At 42.4% G+C, this 18,257-nt stretch overlaps 1 protein-coding gene across 1 annotated transcript; it reads right to left on the reverse strand.

Annotated features, from left to right (window-relative positions):
• Positions 1-17: 17 nt before the first annotated feature.
• On the reverse strand, positions 18-17,610 carry lratb.1 (lecithin retinol acyltransferase b, tandem duplicate 1). Its single transcript, XM_053615678.1, has 20 exons — positions 17,328-17,610; positions 16,128-16,228; positions 15,446-15,515; positions 14,870-15,000; positions 14,478-14,566; positions 13,682-13,781; positions 13,433-13,476; positions 13,199-13,276; positions 12,828-13,024; positions 12,552-12,616; positions 9,741-9,847; positions 9,348-9,450; positions 8,721-8,820; positions 8,201-8,240; positions 8,062-8,113; positions 7,355-7,463; positions 4,177-4,260; positions 3,378-3,501; positions 1,849-1,939; positions 18-1,099 (listed from the first exon to the last, which is right to left on the reverse strand). The coding sequence occupies exons 1-20, from the start codon at positions 17,527-17,529 to the stop codon at positions 1,025-1,027; spliced, it is 1,962 nt and encodes a 653-aa protein (XP_053471653.1). The 5' UTR covers positions 17,530-17,610; the 3' UTR covers positions 18-1,024.
• Between the last annotated feature and the right edge of the window lie 647 nt (positions 17,611-18,257).

Here is an 18,257-nt window from a genome sequence, read left to right on the forward strand (position 1 = left end):
AAGGGTGAGGTGGGGTGTGCACCGGTGTGTTTATTTATTTGTTTGTTTGTTTGTTTGAAGAAAAAAGGAGAATGAGATTCAGGAGGAAACTGAATCATGAGTTAGAATCAGGTTACTCACATTAATAAAAATACGTTTTTATTTAAATCGAATAGACGTTAGTTCTTAAGAACGTCACTCTGCAAACATCATTACTTTAAATGAAAAACATCTAAGATCTTCTTTCATGATCATGTCTGTCTATTTTCCTACACTACCCACAATGCCGTTCTGACAGAGCTGCAGTGATATTTCTCCCACTAAAGAGAGCGATGCGGAGCGCTGTGCTATTCTGTGCAGCTCGCTCTCTCGCTCTGTCTCTCTCTCGCTCTCTCACTCTGTCTCTCTCTCGCTGTGTCTCTCTCTCGCTCTCTCACTCTGTCTCTCTCTCTCCTGTACACTCTGCTCAAACACATCAGCTTCCAAAGCTTCAACTTTCACACTAACACTGAACTCATCGTCTCGTACATCACTAACTACATACGCAGATGTGATCCTCAAAGGGAAAAGCGAAACCTGACTGTTACTGCAATGTGCATCATATTTTATGCCGTTAAACTCCACTGTAACTGCGTTAGCGTTAGCAATAACAATAACAGTGTCCCCGTGTGACATCAGAGCCGCTAACACACACCCGCTAACTTCTCACAGAAATAATGAAAATTCAGCACCAGAATCACTAATCCGTCAATATGAACATACTTCATGTGATTCAGGGTGGAGTTTCACTCCACAAGTTTCACTCCACACTACACAAGGGCCTAATTTTGTGGAATAATTCTATTAGTAATTGTAGTGAAGGCAGTTAATGCTGTTTAAGCTTCATGTGCTCTTGTATAAAACGGATAAGAAGATAATTAGCTCATGCTACTTTAGTTCGTCTGTCAGTCTGTGGCTTGTTCACACCGAGTCACCTGAAACACAGATTCTAGCTTTGAAATTTTGAGACGTATTTCGTTATATTTGCTCGGATCATCATCTTTCTTCAGTCTACCAGCGAGGTGAGGTCAGGTAGTCCGGTCAGTCTGTAGTCCAGCAACATCTGTCCATAAGCTTTTCCCTAGGAGAGAGAAAAATAAAACACAGCTGTCAACAATAAATTCTAACAATCAGAGAGAAACCCCAGGCTGTGAGCAGCTCCCAGGTCCAGACCTCAGCGTTTTAATTAATTACTCTACATAACATCTTTTTCACATTTTAGAGTATTATTTTATATTCGTTAGTTTATAAGTGCACTTTCTCGCCTATAAATCTGTGTGTCGGATCCGAATCGGAACAAAATGCGATTCTTTTTGGCTCACTTTTGCGAGTTGGTTTGTTTTGCTTTCTCTCTGCACGTAATTAAACAAACTAAAGTTGTTTGAGGGGTGTGTGTAGAGCTGAAAACCTCCTCATAAAACTCCATTCACGGTTCAGAAATACGCCGGAAATGACAAAAATCACTCGAGCTTAGAGAACAGAGTCAGCGCTGAACACATGATTAGATAATAATATTAATAAGTCGTTTCTGCAGCACTACGGCTCTGTGCTTTGGCTCAGTTTAGCAGCTCCCCCCAAAAATCTACAAAAAACAAAAACACTGCAACACAATACGGCATGTTTGAGTCACTTCCTGCAGGTGAGTCGATTCAGAGTCGATTCACTCTGTCTTGTTTAGAGGACCAAGACCGCCTTGATCAGACGCTCTCGGACCCGAACGCCATCACTATCTTTTCATCTGACTAAAGAGTCGCACAGAGGGGAAAACACACCAGGGTTCTGGTCAAACTAAACTGTGTGTGTGTGTGTGTGTGTGTGTGTGTGTGTTACCTGAGGGTCACTTCTTAAAGATGCCACCCCTCCTCCTCCAAGTGAATTGCGTATCAGGAAGTTTAAACCACAAACACCGGGCAACTCGAACCTGTGAGAAATCAGGCTGTTATTAAAGTGTACATTAAAGCACTCGATTCCTGTGTGTGTGTGTGTGTGTGTGTGTGTGTGTGTGTATGTATACACTATTACCCCATACACTATTACCCCCTGCCCCTTACACCACACTGACACAGGTGTGCTTCTTCCCTCACAGTATCTACCCTCACAATATCTTCCCTCATGGTATCTGCCCTCACGGTATCTACCCTCACAGTATCTACCCTCACAGTATCTACCCTCACGGTATCTGCCCTCACGGTATCTACCCTCACAGTATCTACCCTCACGGTATCTGCCCTCACGGTATCTACCCTCACAGTATCTACCCTCACAATATCTTCCCTCATGGTATCTGCCCTCACGGTATCTACCCTCACAGTATCTACCCTCACAGTATCTACCCTCACGGTATCTGCCCTCACGGTATCTACCCTCACAGTATCTACCCTCACAATATCTTCCCTCACGGTATCTGCCCTCACGGTATCTACCCTCACAGTATCTACCCTCACAGTATCTACCCTCACGGTATCTGCCCTCACGGTATCTACCCTCACAGTATCTACCCTCACAATATCTGCCCTCACGGTATCTACCCTCATGGTATCTGCCCTCACGGTATCTGCCCTCACAATATCTTCCCTCATGGTATCTGCCCTCACAATATCTGCCCTCACAATATCTGCCCTCACGGTGTCTGCCCTCACGGTGTCTGCCCTCACGGTGTCTGCCCTCAGGGTATCTGCCCTCATGTTGTCTGCCCTCACGTTGTCTGCCCTCACGGTGTCTGCCCTCACGTTGTCTGCCCTCATGTTGTCTGCCCTCACGGTGTCTGCCCTCACGGTGTCTGCCCTCATGGCTGGTTACAGTGAGAGGAACAGAGCAGTTTACAGACATTAAGATAAAAGAAATTTCCTCTGAGAGAATTCTAACTCGTCTTTACTCGTTATTGTATTAATGAACGTTTCATCCTGGAGAATCGTCACATGTTCGACTATACTGTATAATAAGAAGAGTGAGTAAGCCCCTCCCACCCGGTCTCAGACACGGACAGCCGTGGAGGCCCTGATTCATTTCCTCTCTTCTCTTCTGTTCTTCTTCTTAAAAAGCGCTCCTGTCTGTTTTGATGACGACGACGACGTGAAGGAGCCGGAGCACGGCAGACATTTTAACAGCCACTATGTGATTACAAACTGCATCGATAGCGATTACGTCTGTTTCGTTACAGCATCATGCGTGACGTGACCGTGTGAGGAAGTCGCACTTCGCTGGCATGGTGTGAGACGTCTTCATGAGGAGGTTAAAAAAATAAATATACATTTCCACTTCAGTTTGGTGAAATATATGAATGTTTTCTTAAAACAGAAATGTCAGAGTATATTTCTGTCAAAATAAATAAAAAATCAATGCTGGTCAAAACCTCTTACCGGGTCACCGAGGGCAGATCGCCGTCTTCCTTCTTAATCAGGTGCTGAAAGAATTTCTCCACCACTTCAGCAGTCAAAAACCTCTTCAGGTACGGAAAGTAAAGTGGATGTCTTGCTATAACTCCTGAAACATCAAAATGTTGTTCATTCAGTTTATTCATGAGGTGAACTATACATTTTTAATGTTTTTTCCCTGAAAATCAGCTTTACACAAATTCTATTTCCCTTTTTCACCTAGCTTACAAACACAGGAAATCATTTCTAAATGTTTGTTGTATAAACAACGATACGGTACAATTAATCGTATGGAAAATCTATTTTTCTCAATTGTATGCAAATGATGTAAGATCCAAGTTAAGCTAAAACAACTGAAATGAATGGCCAAGTAAATTATTGTATGAAACGTGTCGCTCTCCTGTTACCTCGATCTCATCTCTTCAACAATAAATGAAGCAAATAGAGCCAGAAGTCTATCAAAACCTCAGTGTAGATAAATAAAGAGAGAAATAACATATTTATACACTTATCTCCGAACGTCTTAACTTAATGCCTTAATTAAGGAATGCATCATTAAAGTTTACTCTAAAATATTTTCACTTAAAGCAGCATAAATAAAAGTTATATTAAAATAAAAGCACATTAGCAGACTTAAAGCAACATCTGTGATTTACTGAACAAGTGGAAAAGCTCAGAATGAGGAAGAAGTGAAAGCATTTCCAATAAATAAAAAAAACAAGTAAAAATAAATGAGTAATAAAGTAAATAACGCACATGAAAAACAACCTGATAAACACCTCACCAATATTCGCAGCGTCTCCTTTATCTCCACTTCGTGTATAAGCCAAGTCTTCAAGTCTGTAACTGCAAGGGCCGCTGGGCAAATCTGAGAAGCACAAGTGCAAACAAAATCATTCATCCATGCGTTGAGAAGGTCCTGACTGCAGCCTGCAGGACGGGGCGGGGCTGCACGTTTCGGTGGTGGCTCCGCCCCGTCCTGCAGGCCGCAGCCAGGTCTACTTGCATGCATTACTCCTGACTCATACAGTGCGGTCTTCTGTGTGTGTGCAGATCTCATACTAAATGGTTTCAGAAATTAAAACAAAGGCGAGCTGAGTAAACACACAACACAGTTTTTAAATGATAATGATGTTATTTATTGAAGCAAAAAAATTATCCAATATCAACTGGGCCTGTGTGAAAATGTATTTGCCCCCGTAGTTACTAATTCCCCAAATCTATGACACTGCATTGATAACGGGGTTCAGCTGGACGAGACACAACCAGGCCTGATTACTGCAAACCCTGTTCCATCACATCTACACTTACATAGAACTTTCTCATCAGCAGGAAGTTGGTTAAAAGGTTTTACCCAGTAACACACTGCGCCAAAGATGAAAGAAATTCCAGAAATGATGAGGAAGAAGGTGATTGAAATGCATCAGTCTGGGAAGGGTTACAAAGCTATTTCAGACGCTCTGGGACTCCAGAGAACCACAGTGAGAGCCGTTATCTCCAAATGGAAAAACTCGGCACAGTAGCGAACCTTCCCAGAAGTGTCCGACCTTCCAAAATTCCTCCAAGAGCACAGCGACGACTCATCCAGGAAGTCACAGAAGAGCCAAGGACAACATCGAAGGACCTACAGGCCTCTCTTACATCAATAAAGGTCACTGTTCATGACTCCACTATCAGAAAGACACCGGGGGAAAACGGCTCCATGGAAGAGTGGTGAGGTGAAAACCACTGATAACCCAGAAGAACATTAAGACTCGACTGAATTTCACCAAAACACTCCTTGATGACCCTCAAACCTTTTGGGAGAATGTTCTGTGGACTGATGAGGTGAAAGTGGAACTGTTTGGAAGACAGGGTCCTGTTACATCTGGAGTAAACCAAACACCGAATTCCACAAACAGAACATCATACCTACGGTCAAGCATGGTGGAGGAAGTGTGATGGTGTGGGGATGCTCCACTGCTTCAGGGTCTGGGCAACGTGCAGTAACTGAGGGAAACATGAATTCTGCTCTCTAGCGGAAAATCCTAAAGGAGAACGTCCGGTCTTCAGTCCGTAATTTTAATCTCGAGCACAACTGGATTCTGCAGCAAGACAATGATCCAAAACATAGGAGTAAGTCCACCTCTGAATGACCCAAAAAAGCAAAATGAAAGTTTTGAAGTTGTCTAGTCAAACTCCTGACTTGAACCAGCTGAGATGCTGTGACAAGACTTTATACGGGCGGTTCATGCTCGAAATCCCTCCACTGTGTCTGAACTAAAGCAGTTCTGCAGTGAAGAGTGAGCCAGAATTCCACCACAGAGCTGTGAAAGTCTGATCTCCAGTTATCGGAAGAGTTCGATTGCAGTTATTGCTGTTAAAGGTGGCACAAACAGATTATAAGTTTAAGGAGGCCATTAGTTTTTCACATGGGTGATAGGTATTGGATCTTTTTTTTTTCTTCAATAAAAAAATAAACTGTATTTGTTTTGTTGTCTTTTGTTTGAAGATCTAAAACTTTAGTATGAAACTGAAGAAATCACCAAATACTTTTATCACTGTATAAAACTTTTATCAAGATTTAAAAAAACTTGGGCCAGGAATAGAAGTTATTTAGTTATCTATTGAGTTAATTATTATATATTTTATATTACAGAAGCTATTTTTCTCCTGCATTCTGTACATTTGTTCAGAAGAGGAGACAGTTACTGTCCTGAATAAACCACAGGGTGTGTGTGTGTGTGTGTGTGTGTGGGGGGGGGGGGGCGGGGGGGGGTAATGAATGGACGACAGGTTTTGCATTTCATTTGCTGTCTTGAGAACCAAAATAACAGTTTTTTGTGTATAATCTGTGCATCGAAGGAAAACGCTACAATACGTTTTAGTTTCTTTCTCAGAGATTTTTCTCCCTCTCTCTCTCTCTCTCGCTCTCTCTCCCTCTCTCTCTCTCTCGCTCTCTCTCTCTCTCTCCCTCTCTCCCTCTCGCTCTCTCTCTCTCTCTCCCTCTCTCTCTCTCTCTCCCTCTCTCTCTCTCGCTCTCTCTCTCTCTCTCGCTCTCTCTCCCTCTCTCTCGCTCTCTCTCTCTCTCGCTCTCTCTCTCTCTCTCCCTCTCTCTCTCTCGCTCTCTCTCCCTCTCTCTCTCGCTCTCTCTCTCGCTCTCTCTCTCTGCAAAAGGAATAAATAATTTCATTCAATCATTAAATGACTGTAATAATTATAAACCTTTTAAAATAAAGTTTTTGTCAGGATTATTCATTTTGTGTGTGTGTGTGTGTGTGTGTGTGTCTTGTTGAACATGTTATAGTTTTATTCTGTAATATACGGATGGTGATCACTCGCTCCATCCTGCTGCTCATTAAACTGAACCACAAAGTGGCTGAAGGATAAAGCGCTCATGACCGGCCGAGCCAAAACAACACTGAAAAGAGTTTGTGCTTTTCACTGGCTTACACACACACACACACGCACACACACACACACACACACACACACACACACACACACACACACACACACACACACACAAAGCCTCCTGGGAACACAAGCTGTATAGAATGAGCTGTGTAGAACAACAGTGTGAGCAGCTCTTATATAACCGTCTTTACCTAGCTGATCTTTTGGGCCGAGCTTCGAACACCGCGTACAATAAAGACCGTATTTAACTGGACTTTCTCTTTAGACTTGTTTAGAAACATTCCACCCTTTTTAACATCCTTAATTATAAAGATAGAAAGTGTATTATATGAAGTGATCTGCTGTAAAAGTGTGTGTGTTTGCGTGTGTGTGTGTGTGTGTGTGTGTGTGTGTGTGTGTGTGTGCCCGCTTAATAAAAAAGAATGCTGCGAGAGTTTTTCGAAAGCCGTACTGATTTGGTTTCTTTTTTAACACAACACTGCAGTTCTCAGAATCAGGAAAGGAACTTGTGTAGGATTACCCAGACATTTAATTTAACACAACGTTCCAAGTGAAATCAAACAAACCTGTAGGAATGTAAAGAGTTTGCTCTTGGACACAGGAGGAACCTTTAGGTGAAGAACACTCCGTCTCTCTGTACGTCTCCATCAACTCTCCATTAAGATGGATGTCCACCTAAAATCACTCACATATCAGTGATAGTTCCACTTTCTCAGCCACAGAAGAAACACAAAGTGGGTTAAAGACGATCAATCACTGCAGAATCTATCTCCACACCACTCCGTAATGTTCAGATGTTCCTAATCGTCTGGAGGTGTTGACGGATATGAGCTACATACTGTACGTATATGTCTGAAGTTAAACTCTATGGTCCAGAACCAGACATCAGCTACATCTACAGCTGAACACATTTATTCAAACACAGACATGCTAACATTGCTTAATAGAAAAAAAACAGAATTTTATCATGAACATCCTGCTGTACATCACGAGGAGGCTGTATTTCTTCAGATGTGTGAAACTCCTCCGTTCTTTTACTGTCCAACGAGACCACAGTCACCTCCACTTGTTATCTACGTCTTTCACGTCTTGCGTCCTTTCCCCTTCGGTGAATTTAATGTGTGTTTGTTCTGAATGCTGGTTTAGCCGAGAAACGTTTAGCCTAAATGCTTCGGCTAAACCGTAAATCTTATTCAGAACTTAACGTTTATGTTTCTGTAGCGTTTGAACAACTTCAGAATCTGTTTAAGAATGTAAGTTCTGAGAGTTTTACCTTCAGGTCTGCTTTAGGATGCAGGAAGAATAGCGGCTTCAGTACCGGTGACCTGCGTATGGAGCGAACACTAACTCATTCTTAACTGTAAAACAAGTCCATTTTCATTATGATTTCTACTTAGGTAAAAAATACTCACACTCGAGGTCGGCCTCCTACAATTCCTGTGAGTCCAGGAGCTGAGAGGTTTAGGAAATAAAATAAGAGAGAGAATTTAGATGATTGAGCTTCAGTGAGCACTTTATCCTGGTCATGGATCAGGAGTCAATCCCGGGAATTGTGCATGTGAGGCAGAATACACACTGGAGGGGACGCTGATCCATGCACACACACCTTCACACACTCATTCACACCTAGGGGTAATTTAGTACAGATACGCCACCTACTGGCATGTTTTTGGGAAGTGGGAGGAAACTGGAGAACCTTGAGAAAACCGACACAGGGAGAAGATGTGAAACTCTGAAGCTGGAACCCTGGAGCTGTGAGCTGTGTGTACCACCACACGGCCCTCCAGTCCATTTTTCCTAAACGTTCTCTGGGTTCTAACAGACTGGCAGGTTCCTGTCATTTGTTGCCCAGTTGACTTCCTCAAACCGTTCTGTCTGTGTCACACCTGCACCTCCACACGGATGCAGAACGGTGCACGTGCTGTTACGTACCCATGCCAGTTCCTGCTGGAGCCACTTCCCTGGAGAAAAACTCAAGAGCTTTCTTCTGCTTGTGATGCACAGCCATCCACAGCACCACTTCCCGAAGATCCTGCACAAAATATATTGATGAGTACGATTCACTTGATTCACAGTGTAGTGGAGAACATCGTGGGGGTCAAACATCACGACACGGACACCGAGCTGCAACTTCACCAACGTCTGAACTGAAATTTTCTGAATTCTATGCAAATTAGGTTTGACACGTTAGAGCAACAAATCTAAACGACGGGCTCGAACGATTCCTCAGACCAATCCTATAGCGCACGTGGTCCGACATTTCTCGGGTTCCTCACTCACACCTTTAGTTCCTACCTGCAGTTAGTTCCCATTTACTGTTTGACACAAAAATGCAAGAAAATCTGGCATGGTTTCACCTTCTCCTGTCACCTACGACCTCTCAGTAAACGTCTACAGAGACATTATGAACAAAAATTAAGCTTAGAGGACGTAGCAGAACTGGTTGGTGACTCGTGCACGTAGATTAGTGTGTGATCTAATTCGTCTTTTACTACTTTGCTTTTAAAGTTATTTACAGCTACTAGCACAGACAGTAAAGCTTTGTAAAGATAAACCTACGGTGTTGACTGCGTGAGGTCCGTACGTATCCTCAGCACCCAGAACCTTAACATTCACATCACTGTAATCCTCCAATCCCAGCTGTCTGAACATTCGCCTGGTCCTAAACAGAACAGCAGATTTTAGCTTCATTTCTTGCAAACAACAATAAAAACCTCTCTCAGGTTTAAAAGAGAAACAGCGCTGTGGTTGAGACATCCTCATGGTGCGGGCTCCAGATGGAAAAGGTTACGAATGGAAATTTTAATGTACAGAATTCATGAGAGTTTAATAAGAACTAAATCCTATTAGCAGTAACTATTCGTATAAAAATATGTAAACTGCCCTTGCTATGATCTGATCTGTTTATTGATGTTAATAAATGATGGAAACGCAGCATGTGATGATTCAAACCTTTTAATAATGCTCTCTGCGGTCTTCCTGGCTTTCTGTGCAGCTCGAGGGCCGACCACAGGACAAACCGCGGTCGCTCTGAAACCATCCATGTACGTGGCACAGACCTTAGGGTTAGGGGTTAGGGGTTAGGGTTAGGGGTTAGGAATATAATGACAGTATAATTATTAGAATAACAGCGATCTGATGGCATTGCTTTGAGGTAGAAACTGATCAAGCAGGGATCCTGCATAGTTTCAAACATTCATATTCATGGGTAATTACATTTCTGCTACATTTTCATCATCTTCAGCCAAGTCTTAACGTCATGGCAGAGGCAACCAGGTTGTAAACTAGCACATCCTGTTATAAAGGGTGCCAATAATTCTGGAGGACCCTCAAGATGGTTTAATCACTAAAATCAAACTGCAGCATCGCTGAATGGTGTTTAATTTGTGATCTTACTCTCGACCTGTGAGGAACGCTGGATATTACACGAGCACGCTACACCAGCTCTCAAATCCAGTGACACGATTCATTACACTAACATCCCATATCACACAACACGTCACGTCACGCCACATCACAACATGTCACATCATAACACACCACGTCACAACACGTTACGCCACATCACGTCACATCACGCCATATCACAACACGTCACATCACATCACTACACAACAAAACATCACATCACGCCACATCACAACACTTCACATCACAACACTTCACGTCAGAAAACACGCCACGTCACATCATAACACACCACGTCACAACACGTTACGCCACATCACATCACGTCACATCACTACACAACAAAACATCACAACACATCACAACACTTCACATCACATCACATCACAACACTTCACATCACATCACATCACAACACTTCACATCACAACACGCCACGTCACAACACATCACATCACGTCACATCACATCACTACACAACAAAACATCACAACACGTCACATCACAACACTTCACATCACATCATAACACACCACATCACAACACGTCACATCATAACACACCACGTCACAACACGTTACGCCACATCACGTCACATCACGCCATATCACAACACGTCACATCACATCACTATACAACAAAACATCACAACACGTCACATCACAACACTTCACATCACATCATAACACACCACGTCACATCACGTTACGCCACATCACGTCACATCACGCCATATCACAACACGTCACATCACATCACTACACAACAAAACATCACAACACGTCACATCACAACACTTCACATCACATCATAACACACCACGTCACAACACGTTACGCCACATCACGTCACATCACGCCATATCACAACAAGTCACATCACATCACTACACAACAAAACATCACATCACAACACGCCACGTCACAACACATCACATCACATCACGTCACATCACATCACAACACGCCACGTCACAACACATCACATCACGTCACATCACAACACTTCACATCACAACACGCCACGTCACAACACATCACATCACATCACTACACAACAAAACATCACAACACGTCACATCACAACACTTCACATCACATCATAACACACCACGTCACAACACGTTACGCCACATCACGTCACATCACGCCATATCACAACACTTCACATCACATCATAACACACCACGTCACAACACGTTACGCCACATCACGTCACATCACGCCATATCACAACACGTCACATCACAACACAACAAAACATCACATCACGTCACGCCACATCACAACACTTCACATCACAACACTTCACGTCACAACACGCCACGTCACATCATAACACACCACGTCACAACACGTTACGCCACATCACATCACGTCACATCACGCCATATCACAACACGTCACATCACATCACTACACAACAAAACATCACAACACATCACATCACGCCACATCACAACACTTCACATCACAACACTTCACGTCAGAAAACACGCCACGTCACATCATAACACACCACGTCACAACACGTTACGCCACATCACATCACGTCACATCACAACACAACAAAACATCACAACACATCACATCACGCCACAACACGTTACGCCACATCACATCACATCACATCACACCACGTCACAACACGTTACGCCACGCCACATCACATCACGTCACAACACGCCATGTCACATCATAACACACCACATCACAACACGTCACAACACATCACAACACGTCACAACACGCCACGTCAAAACACAACACGTCACATCATAACACACCACGTTACGCCACGCCACATCACATCACAACACGCCACGTCACAACACGTCACAACACACCACCACATAACACACCACGTCACAACACGTTACGCCACGCCACATCACAACAAGTCACAACACGCCACATCACAACACGTCACATCACATCACATCAAAACATCACAACACAACACATCACAACAAAACACGTCACATCACACCACAACACGTCACATCACAACACTTCACATCACGCCATGTCACATCACAACACATCACGCCACGTCACAACACAACAACACATCACAACACGCCACAACACATCACGTCACAACACAACATCACAACACGTCACATCACAACACATCAAGTCACAACACAACACATCGAGTCACAACACAACACGTCACAACACAACATGTCACATCACGTCACGTCACGTCACAACACAACACAAAATTTTCTAACGTGCGAGTCACAGAGGAAGCGTCAGACTGGCGTATTATAGCTGGTTCATATTTTGGAAGTGTACGCAAATGCATTCAGCACAGAGAAAATCGCCGCTTGATTATTATTGGAAGTGTTACCTTGTAGTCACCTGATGGTGGTGATCCTTTGGCTCCACCCACTCTAACTGCTCCTCCTTCAACACCTTCAATTATTAATGATTCATTATTATTACTAATAAAATGCTGCACAGATGTCATGTTTATACATTCGGAAACGATCAATAGTCCTTATTAAACATCGCTCCTAACCGAAGACCAGGATAAACGCGCGTCTTAATGAACTGTTTGACTGGAATCGTTAGAAATTAAGATCACAGAAGGAATCCATCAACATCCTTTAACGCTCTTCCTCACCTGGAATCTCAGTAATGGTGACGTGTGAGAAGTCACACGTGACGTCAGGCAGGAGGTAATGACGTGGATCGCCTATTTCATACACTAACTGTTCTGCTACTGTACCAAAGGACACCAGACCACCAGTTCTGGGAGGTTTGGACAACGTGAAGGAGCCATCAGAGGAACATTCGATCACTGGGAAACCCATATTATCCCTATTAAAGAAAAAACAATAAACAAACAAGCAGAAATATTATATAGTGCTAAAGAATTGGAAAAAGAGCAACGTGCTATTATGTGTAAATATGTATTTAGTACAGTACGGGTATATAGAACAAAGCGGAGCTTAAAGAAAAGCAACAGGAGCAACATGACCAGCGACCGCGTACCAGTCCGGAACCGTGTGCCAGTCGGTGAAAATGCCCCCAGTCGCTTGGGCTCCACATTCAATCAGGTGACCTGCAAGACTAAAGCAAAGACAGAAGTGTGTCACGACTCAGTACTGTCCAACAAACTTATACATTTAAAATGTCTGTTTAAATTCACAAAACTTCACAGAGTTCAGCTGGATCTTATAATAACGTGCATCAGAACACACACACTTTACTGTAATGTGTGTTTACCTTCCAGCAGCCAAGAGGTCAAAGTTACTCTGATCCCAGCCAAACTGTCACAAAACACATTCAAAAAGATTTTATGTTAAAACGTTATATATAATATGCCATAAAAACTCAAACAATATTTTAAAATGAGAAAAGTAGAAAAAATGAGCAAATCCCCACAGCAGGTAAGTTTATAAAAGTCTAAAGCTGTTTTATTAGCTGTGACTTTTTATTATTACTACTAATGAAAAATATTACGACAAACCGTACAGAATGCATCAGGGGTCCAAGCACCACTGCACTGTCAACACACCGGCCCGTAACCACGATATCAGCCCCGAGATCCAGACAGCGCTTTATGGGGACCGCACTGCAGGAAGCAAAACGAAAAGAAAAGAAAAGCAGTGAGCTTGGAGAAGCAGTGTTGTTCACGGTTTAATCAGTCACACAGTCAGGACAGGAGGAGAGACTTTATTGACATCTCAAATAAACACATAACCCTCAGAGGTTCGTAAACAACAGAACTCACATCCTGAAGGAGGCTTCACTTCACTGCAGCAGGGGATTTCAATCAGGAAAACCTCGGGTCAGTTTATCCAAAATTCCACCAGAATTATTAAATACTCAGTCAGGGGTAAGAACACACCACACCATGTTTACACAAAGGTCAACAACGCATAAAAGGCCCTGCCCTGTCCCCATCCAGGACAGGCTGACCATCTTTCTTTGTTAAAGCTGCCAGCTTACGAGCCACTCATTAACAGGATTAGAGTAGAGTCTGAGAGAGCCATGCCACCACTACAGGACGGTTCTGAGCACAGACTGGAGCGTACTCGCAAAAAAACCCCAATCTAGAGCGATACACCTCCCGTCCTGTACTATCCCATTCATTACTGCACAGAGAGCGCCACCGCAGTTAAGGAAATCACTGCGTTCCCAAACCAGAACATCTGGATGAACTCAGAAATCTACTAAAGCAAGGAAATGCTGCCTACAGCGTCGATGTGAGGAACGCAGCTTCTCTGAAAAACTAAGCCTAACCTATTTTAAAGAAATATTATCTTACCCCAGATATGCATTCATACTGTGTATGTTTTTGGGAAGTGGTTTGTTTTCGTGTGTATCAGCCATCTTCAACATATTCAGAGAGTCTTTCTAAAGAAAAGAAAAACACAAAAGTGCTGTAAGTTCTACAACATACACCTGATTTAGATGTAAATCCCCTGAAATTTAAGCTGACTCTTCACTTTCAGCTCATACGCATCATTTATTTTAACTTCAGCGTGCCGCAGTAGACAGATAAAATAACGATAACTTTGTCGATGTCCAAATATTTATGGGTCTGACTGTATGTGTTATGTACAAGACGAACTGACACGCTGTTGATCTAATGCAGGAAACCGCGTCTCATACAAGGGAAGACCTTTTCTCCACAGCGCTGCAGGTACTGTTTCTCACCTGTGGCATTAAATCATCGCCAGTTACCACGGCAACCTTCAAACTGAGCCCAGCTTTCTGCACCACTTCCTGTATAGCAGCTGCACACGCGAGAGGATTCACTCCACCGGCGTTACTAACCACACGGATACCTGCACAACGCAACACAGTACAATATCTCTATCGTCTCAGCTTTTGATCTCAAACCCAAATGTCTGCAGTCTACAGTGAAACCAAAAGAGCTAGCCTTGCTGTTCCAATACTTTCAGAGGAGACTGTGTGTGATTTTTAAATCTGTTTCTTAAAAGAATTCTGCATTCAGACTCTGACCAATTTGCATACTCAAATGAATTCCCATAAATTATTTTTAATACAGTAAATTTCAGACTAAACTACAACTATGTCAGATTAAAGGATGTTACATTTCCTACTTTTTAATGAAAGGAATCCTAAAACAGACAAACATTTGAGCTTTTTTAGATTTTATTCCTAGTGCTTTAACATTCATTTCTTGTGTTTAACTAACATAACTATAATATAATATAATATAACATAATATATACACTATACTCGCTGCTCTCGGCTCTGCACTCGTACCTTTTTGGCTGATGTCCTTGATAAACGGAGAAATGGCAGACAGAACGAAATCAGGAGCGTATCCCATGTTCTGGAAGAGATCAGAAATCGAATGTGAGTCATGTGATAAGTCATGTGTGAAGTTCATGTGTACGAGAGGAAACACGCTCCTGATTTGAACCAGTCCTGATATCTGACATGAAAAACATCAGGACACGCTGGCTTAGCGGTTAGGACGTTTGCATTACACCTCTAGAGTTAGGCGTTGGATCCGTCTCCGCCCTGTGGGTGCGAATTCTGCATGTTCTCCCCGTGCTTTCGGGGTTTCCTCCGGGTACTCCAGTTCCTCCCCCAGTCCAAAGACATGCTCTGTAGGCTGCTTGGCATGTCCAAATTGTCTGTAGTGTGTGTGTGTGTGTGTGTGTGATTGTACACTATGGTGGGTTGGTACCCCGTCCAGTGTGTCCCCCGCCTCGTGCCCCGAATCCAGTGACCTCCGCAAAACACTGGCCTTAAATCTCAGCATGCGTGAAACTGGAGGTTCACTATTTCAGAGCAAAGTTTCTTTATGTACACAACATTAACACCTTTCAAGTATATAAATATAGTTATTAGAAACACACACACACACACACACACACACACACACACACACACCCTCATGTTTAACAGATCATGTGAGTCAGAAAGTGTAATTGCTTACAGGAGTCTTAGCTTTAGCTGCTGTGAGGAGGGACATGGTAATTTCCGACAGATAATCAAACACAAGAAAGTCCAGCTTCCCACCGTGTATCAGCTGAGGAACTGCAGAGGAGCATGAAGAGGAATAACGTTAAACAGACATAATAAAACAATACAGTACATCTGGGAGAAGTTTTACATCATGTGAAGAGAGAAGGTTTAAACACTCCGTTATATCACTGAAGATCTTCTAATGCAGAACCAGAAATGCGCTGAGTTTATAAATCAGTACTTCTCAAAGACATCACCTGTGTGTGTGTGGGTGTGTGAATTTTTGTGTTAGAGCAGGAGAACACTAAATTGTGCAAGACAGGGGCGGGATTCCTCCAGGACCAGGATTAGGAATCTGAGGATAAGGCACTGGACCAGCTCCCCACGTCCCCACTCTACGCCAAAGTGGGGCTGAAACCTACAGAGCTACTGGAGCTGCTATAAGAGGAATGAAACACCTGGGGATGTGCAGTTACTGGGAAATAATCAACACTGGGGCAGAATTAAAGCCAGACGGTCGGTCACGTGTGTTGTGTTTATGTGAATGGAAAATGTCCTGAGGATTTCAGAATGTTTATTAGAGGATCACTTTATTATTCACATTGCATGCACTCCCTGGCCACATTAATAGGAACACCTATCGTTTTCCGCACCTTTCTGTGTAAACTCTACAGACAAACTCTACTGGAGTTTCTGAAATACTCCGACTGGCACCGATGTCACTGACTCACATTTACCTCCAGTTCTTTCTCCAGTAACTGAAGCTACTGTGCTTTACCTCCACGGTTCACACAACGCAATGCTGACATGGTACAGGACCGGCTGATGGATAACTGCACGACAGAGAAGTGTAATGGGTGTTCCTATTAAAGTGGCCAGGTAGAGTATGTCAGATATGACTGTTTTCAGATCTGATTGCAGCTGTGAATGGATTTAATCAAATGCACAAACACTAAGGAGATTCACGGACACTGCAAAACAATGCACTAATAATAATAATAATAACAACGACAATAATAAGGAAGCTTTAATTTAATTTGTATTTCTTTTCAGAGTTCAGCACTACATTAAAATGATCCAGTGACATTTAGTACAGATGTGCATTGAGATATATAGGATGTAAATGGTTTAGTGGTGTTTTGGGGGTGTGTTTTTATTTTGAGTTGATTACCTGAGGTAGCAGTATCACCCCAGAACCCTGAGGCACAGCCGACTCTCACTGTGTTCTGCCCGGAGCTGTATCTCTGCACACAGCTCTTTAATCTCTGTGCGTTATAATGATTTCTACAAACACTCGGACACATGCGCAGTCTGCACCGAGACAACACACACACTCTGGCACCGCCGATCAGATTTTTCATCCCGACATACATACTTACAAAATGTTTTATTTCATTAGTTTTTGTTTTTCTAAAATGACCAGGAAAAACGCGATGGTGAAACTTATAGGTCAAAGTATCGCAGTCGGTGCCGCACTATATGCAGTCCGGGAGGAACAAATCACTCAGTCACTCAGTTCCTAATTCTTTCTGTGAAAACGTCAGCAAACTGATACATAATAAGTTATTTATAGCCCTATAATATGCAATAATTTTAATATATTCATTTTTTTATTTCAGACTTTTCACTTTAGACACTTTAAAAAAAAGAGAATATATATATATATATCTCCAGAGTGAAGAAAACATTTCTAATTCAGTTGCATTAGGTTTCACCTGCACTGAGTATTAGGATCTTTCTTCTTCTTCTTCTTCTTCTTCTTCTTCTTCTTCCTCTTATTATTATTATTATTATTATTATTATTATTATTATTATTATTATTATTATTATTATTATTATTTTCTCCAACTATTGCAGTCAGCAGCTTAGAAAACATCAGTCGACCCCCTCAATACAGTTTTTTTTTTTTTTTTAATGAACATAATCCAAATACTAGGTGCATTATTTAACTGTGTACAGTAATATTTAATTAGAGATCTCAATCTACATCCGGATTTCTGTACATCTGCTTTGTGAACATGTCTAATGTTTAAAGTGCTATAAATAATGTAAATATAATTGAATGTAATTGAACATTTAAGCGTTCCCAGAGATGAATAAC

Source organism: Ictalurus furcatus, chromosome 26 (assembly GCF_023375685.1).
Source record: "Ictalurus furcatus strain D&B chromosome 26, Billie_1.0, whole genome shotgun sequence".
Taxonomy (NCBI): domain Eukaryota; kingdom Metazoa; phylum Chordata; class Actinopteri; order Siluriformes; family Ictaluridae; genus Ictalurus; species Ictalurus furcatus.

What these genes read in the sequence shown, in the direction of transcription:
- lratb.1 (XM_053615678.1), bottom strand. Translation starts at nt 17,529, where the DNA reads ATGTATGTCGGGATGAAAAATCTGATCGGCGGTGCCAGAGTGTGTGTG. An exon ending in GACCTCTTGGCTGCTGGAAG is followed by an intron (nt 13,277 to 13,432) that starts GTAAACACACAT and finishes TCTTTGCTTTAG; the next exon opens with TCTTGCAGGTCACCTGATTG. An exon ending in GATCTGCCCTCGGTGACCCG is followed by an intron (nt 1,940 to 3,377) that starts GTAAGAGGTTTT and finishes GATTTCTCACAG; the next exon opens with GTTCGAGTTGCCCGGTGTTT.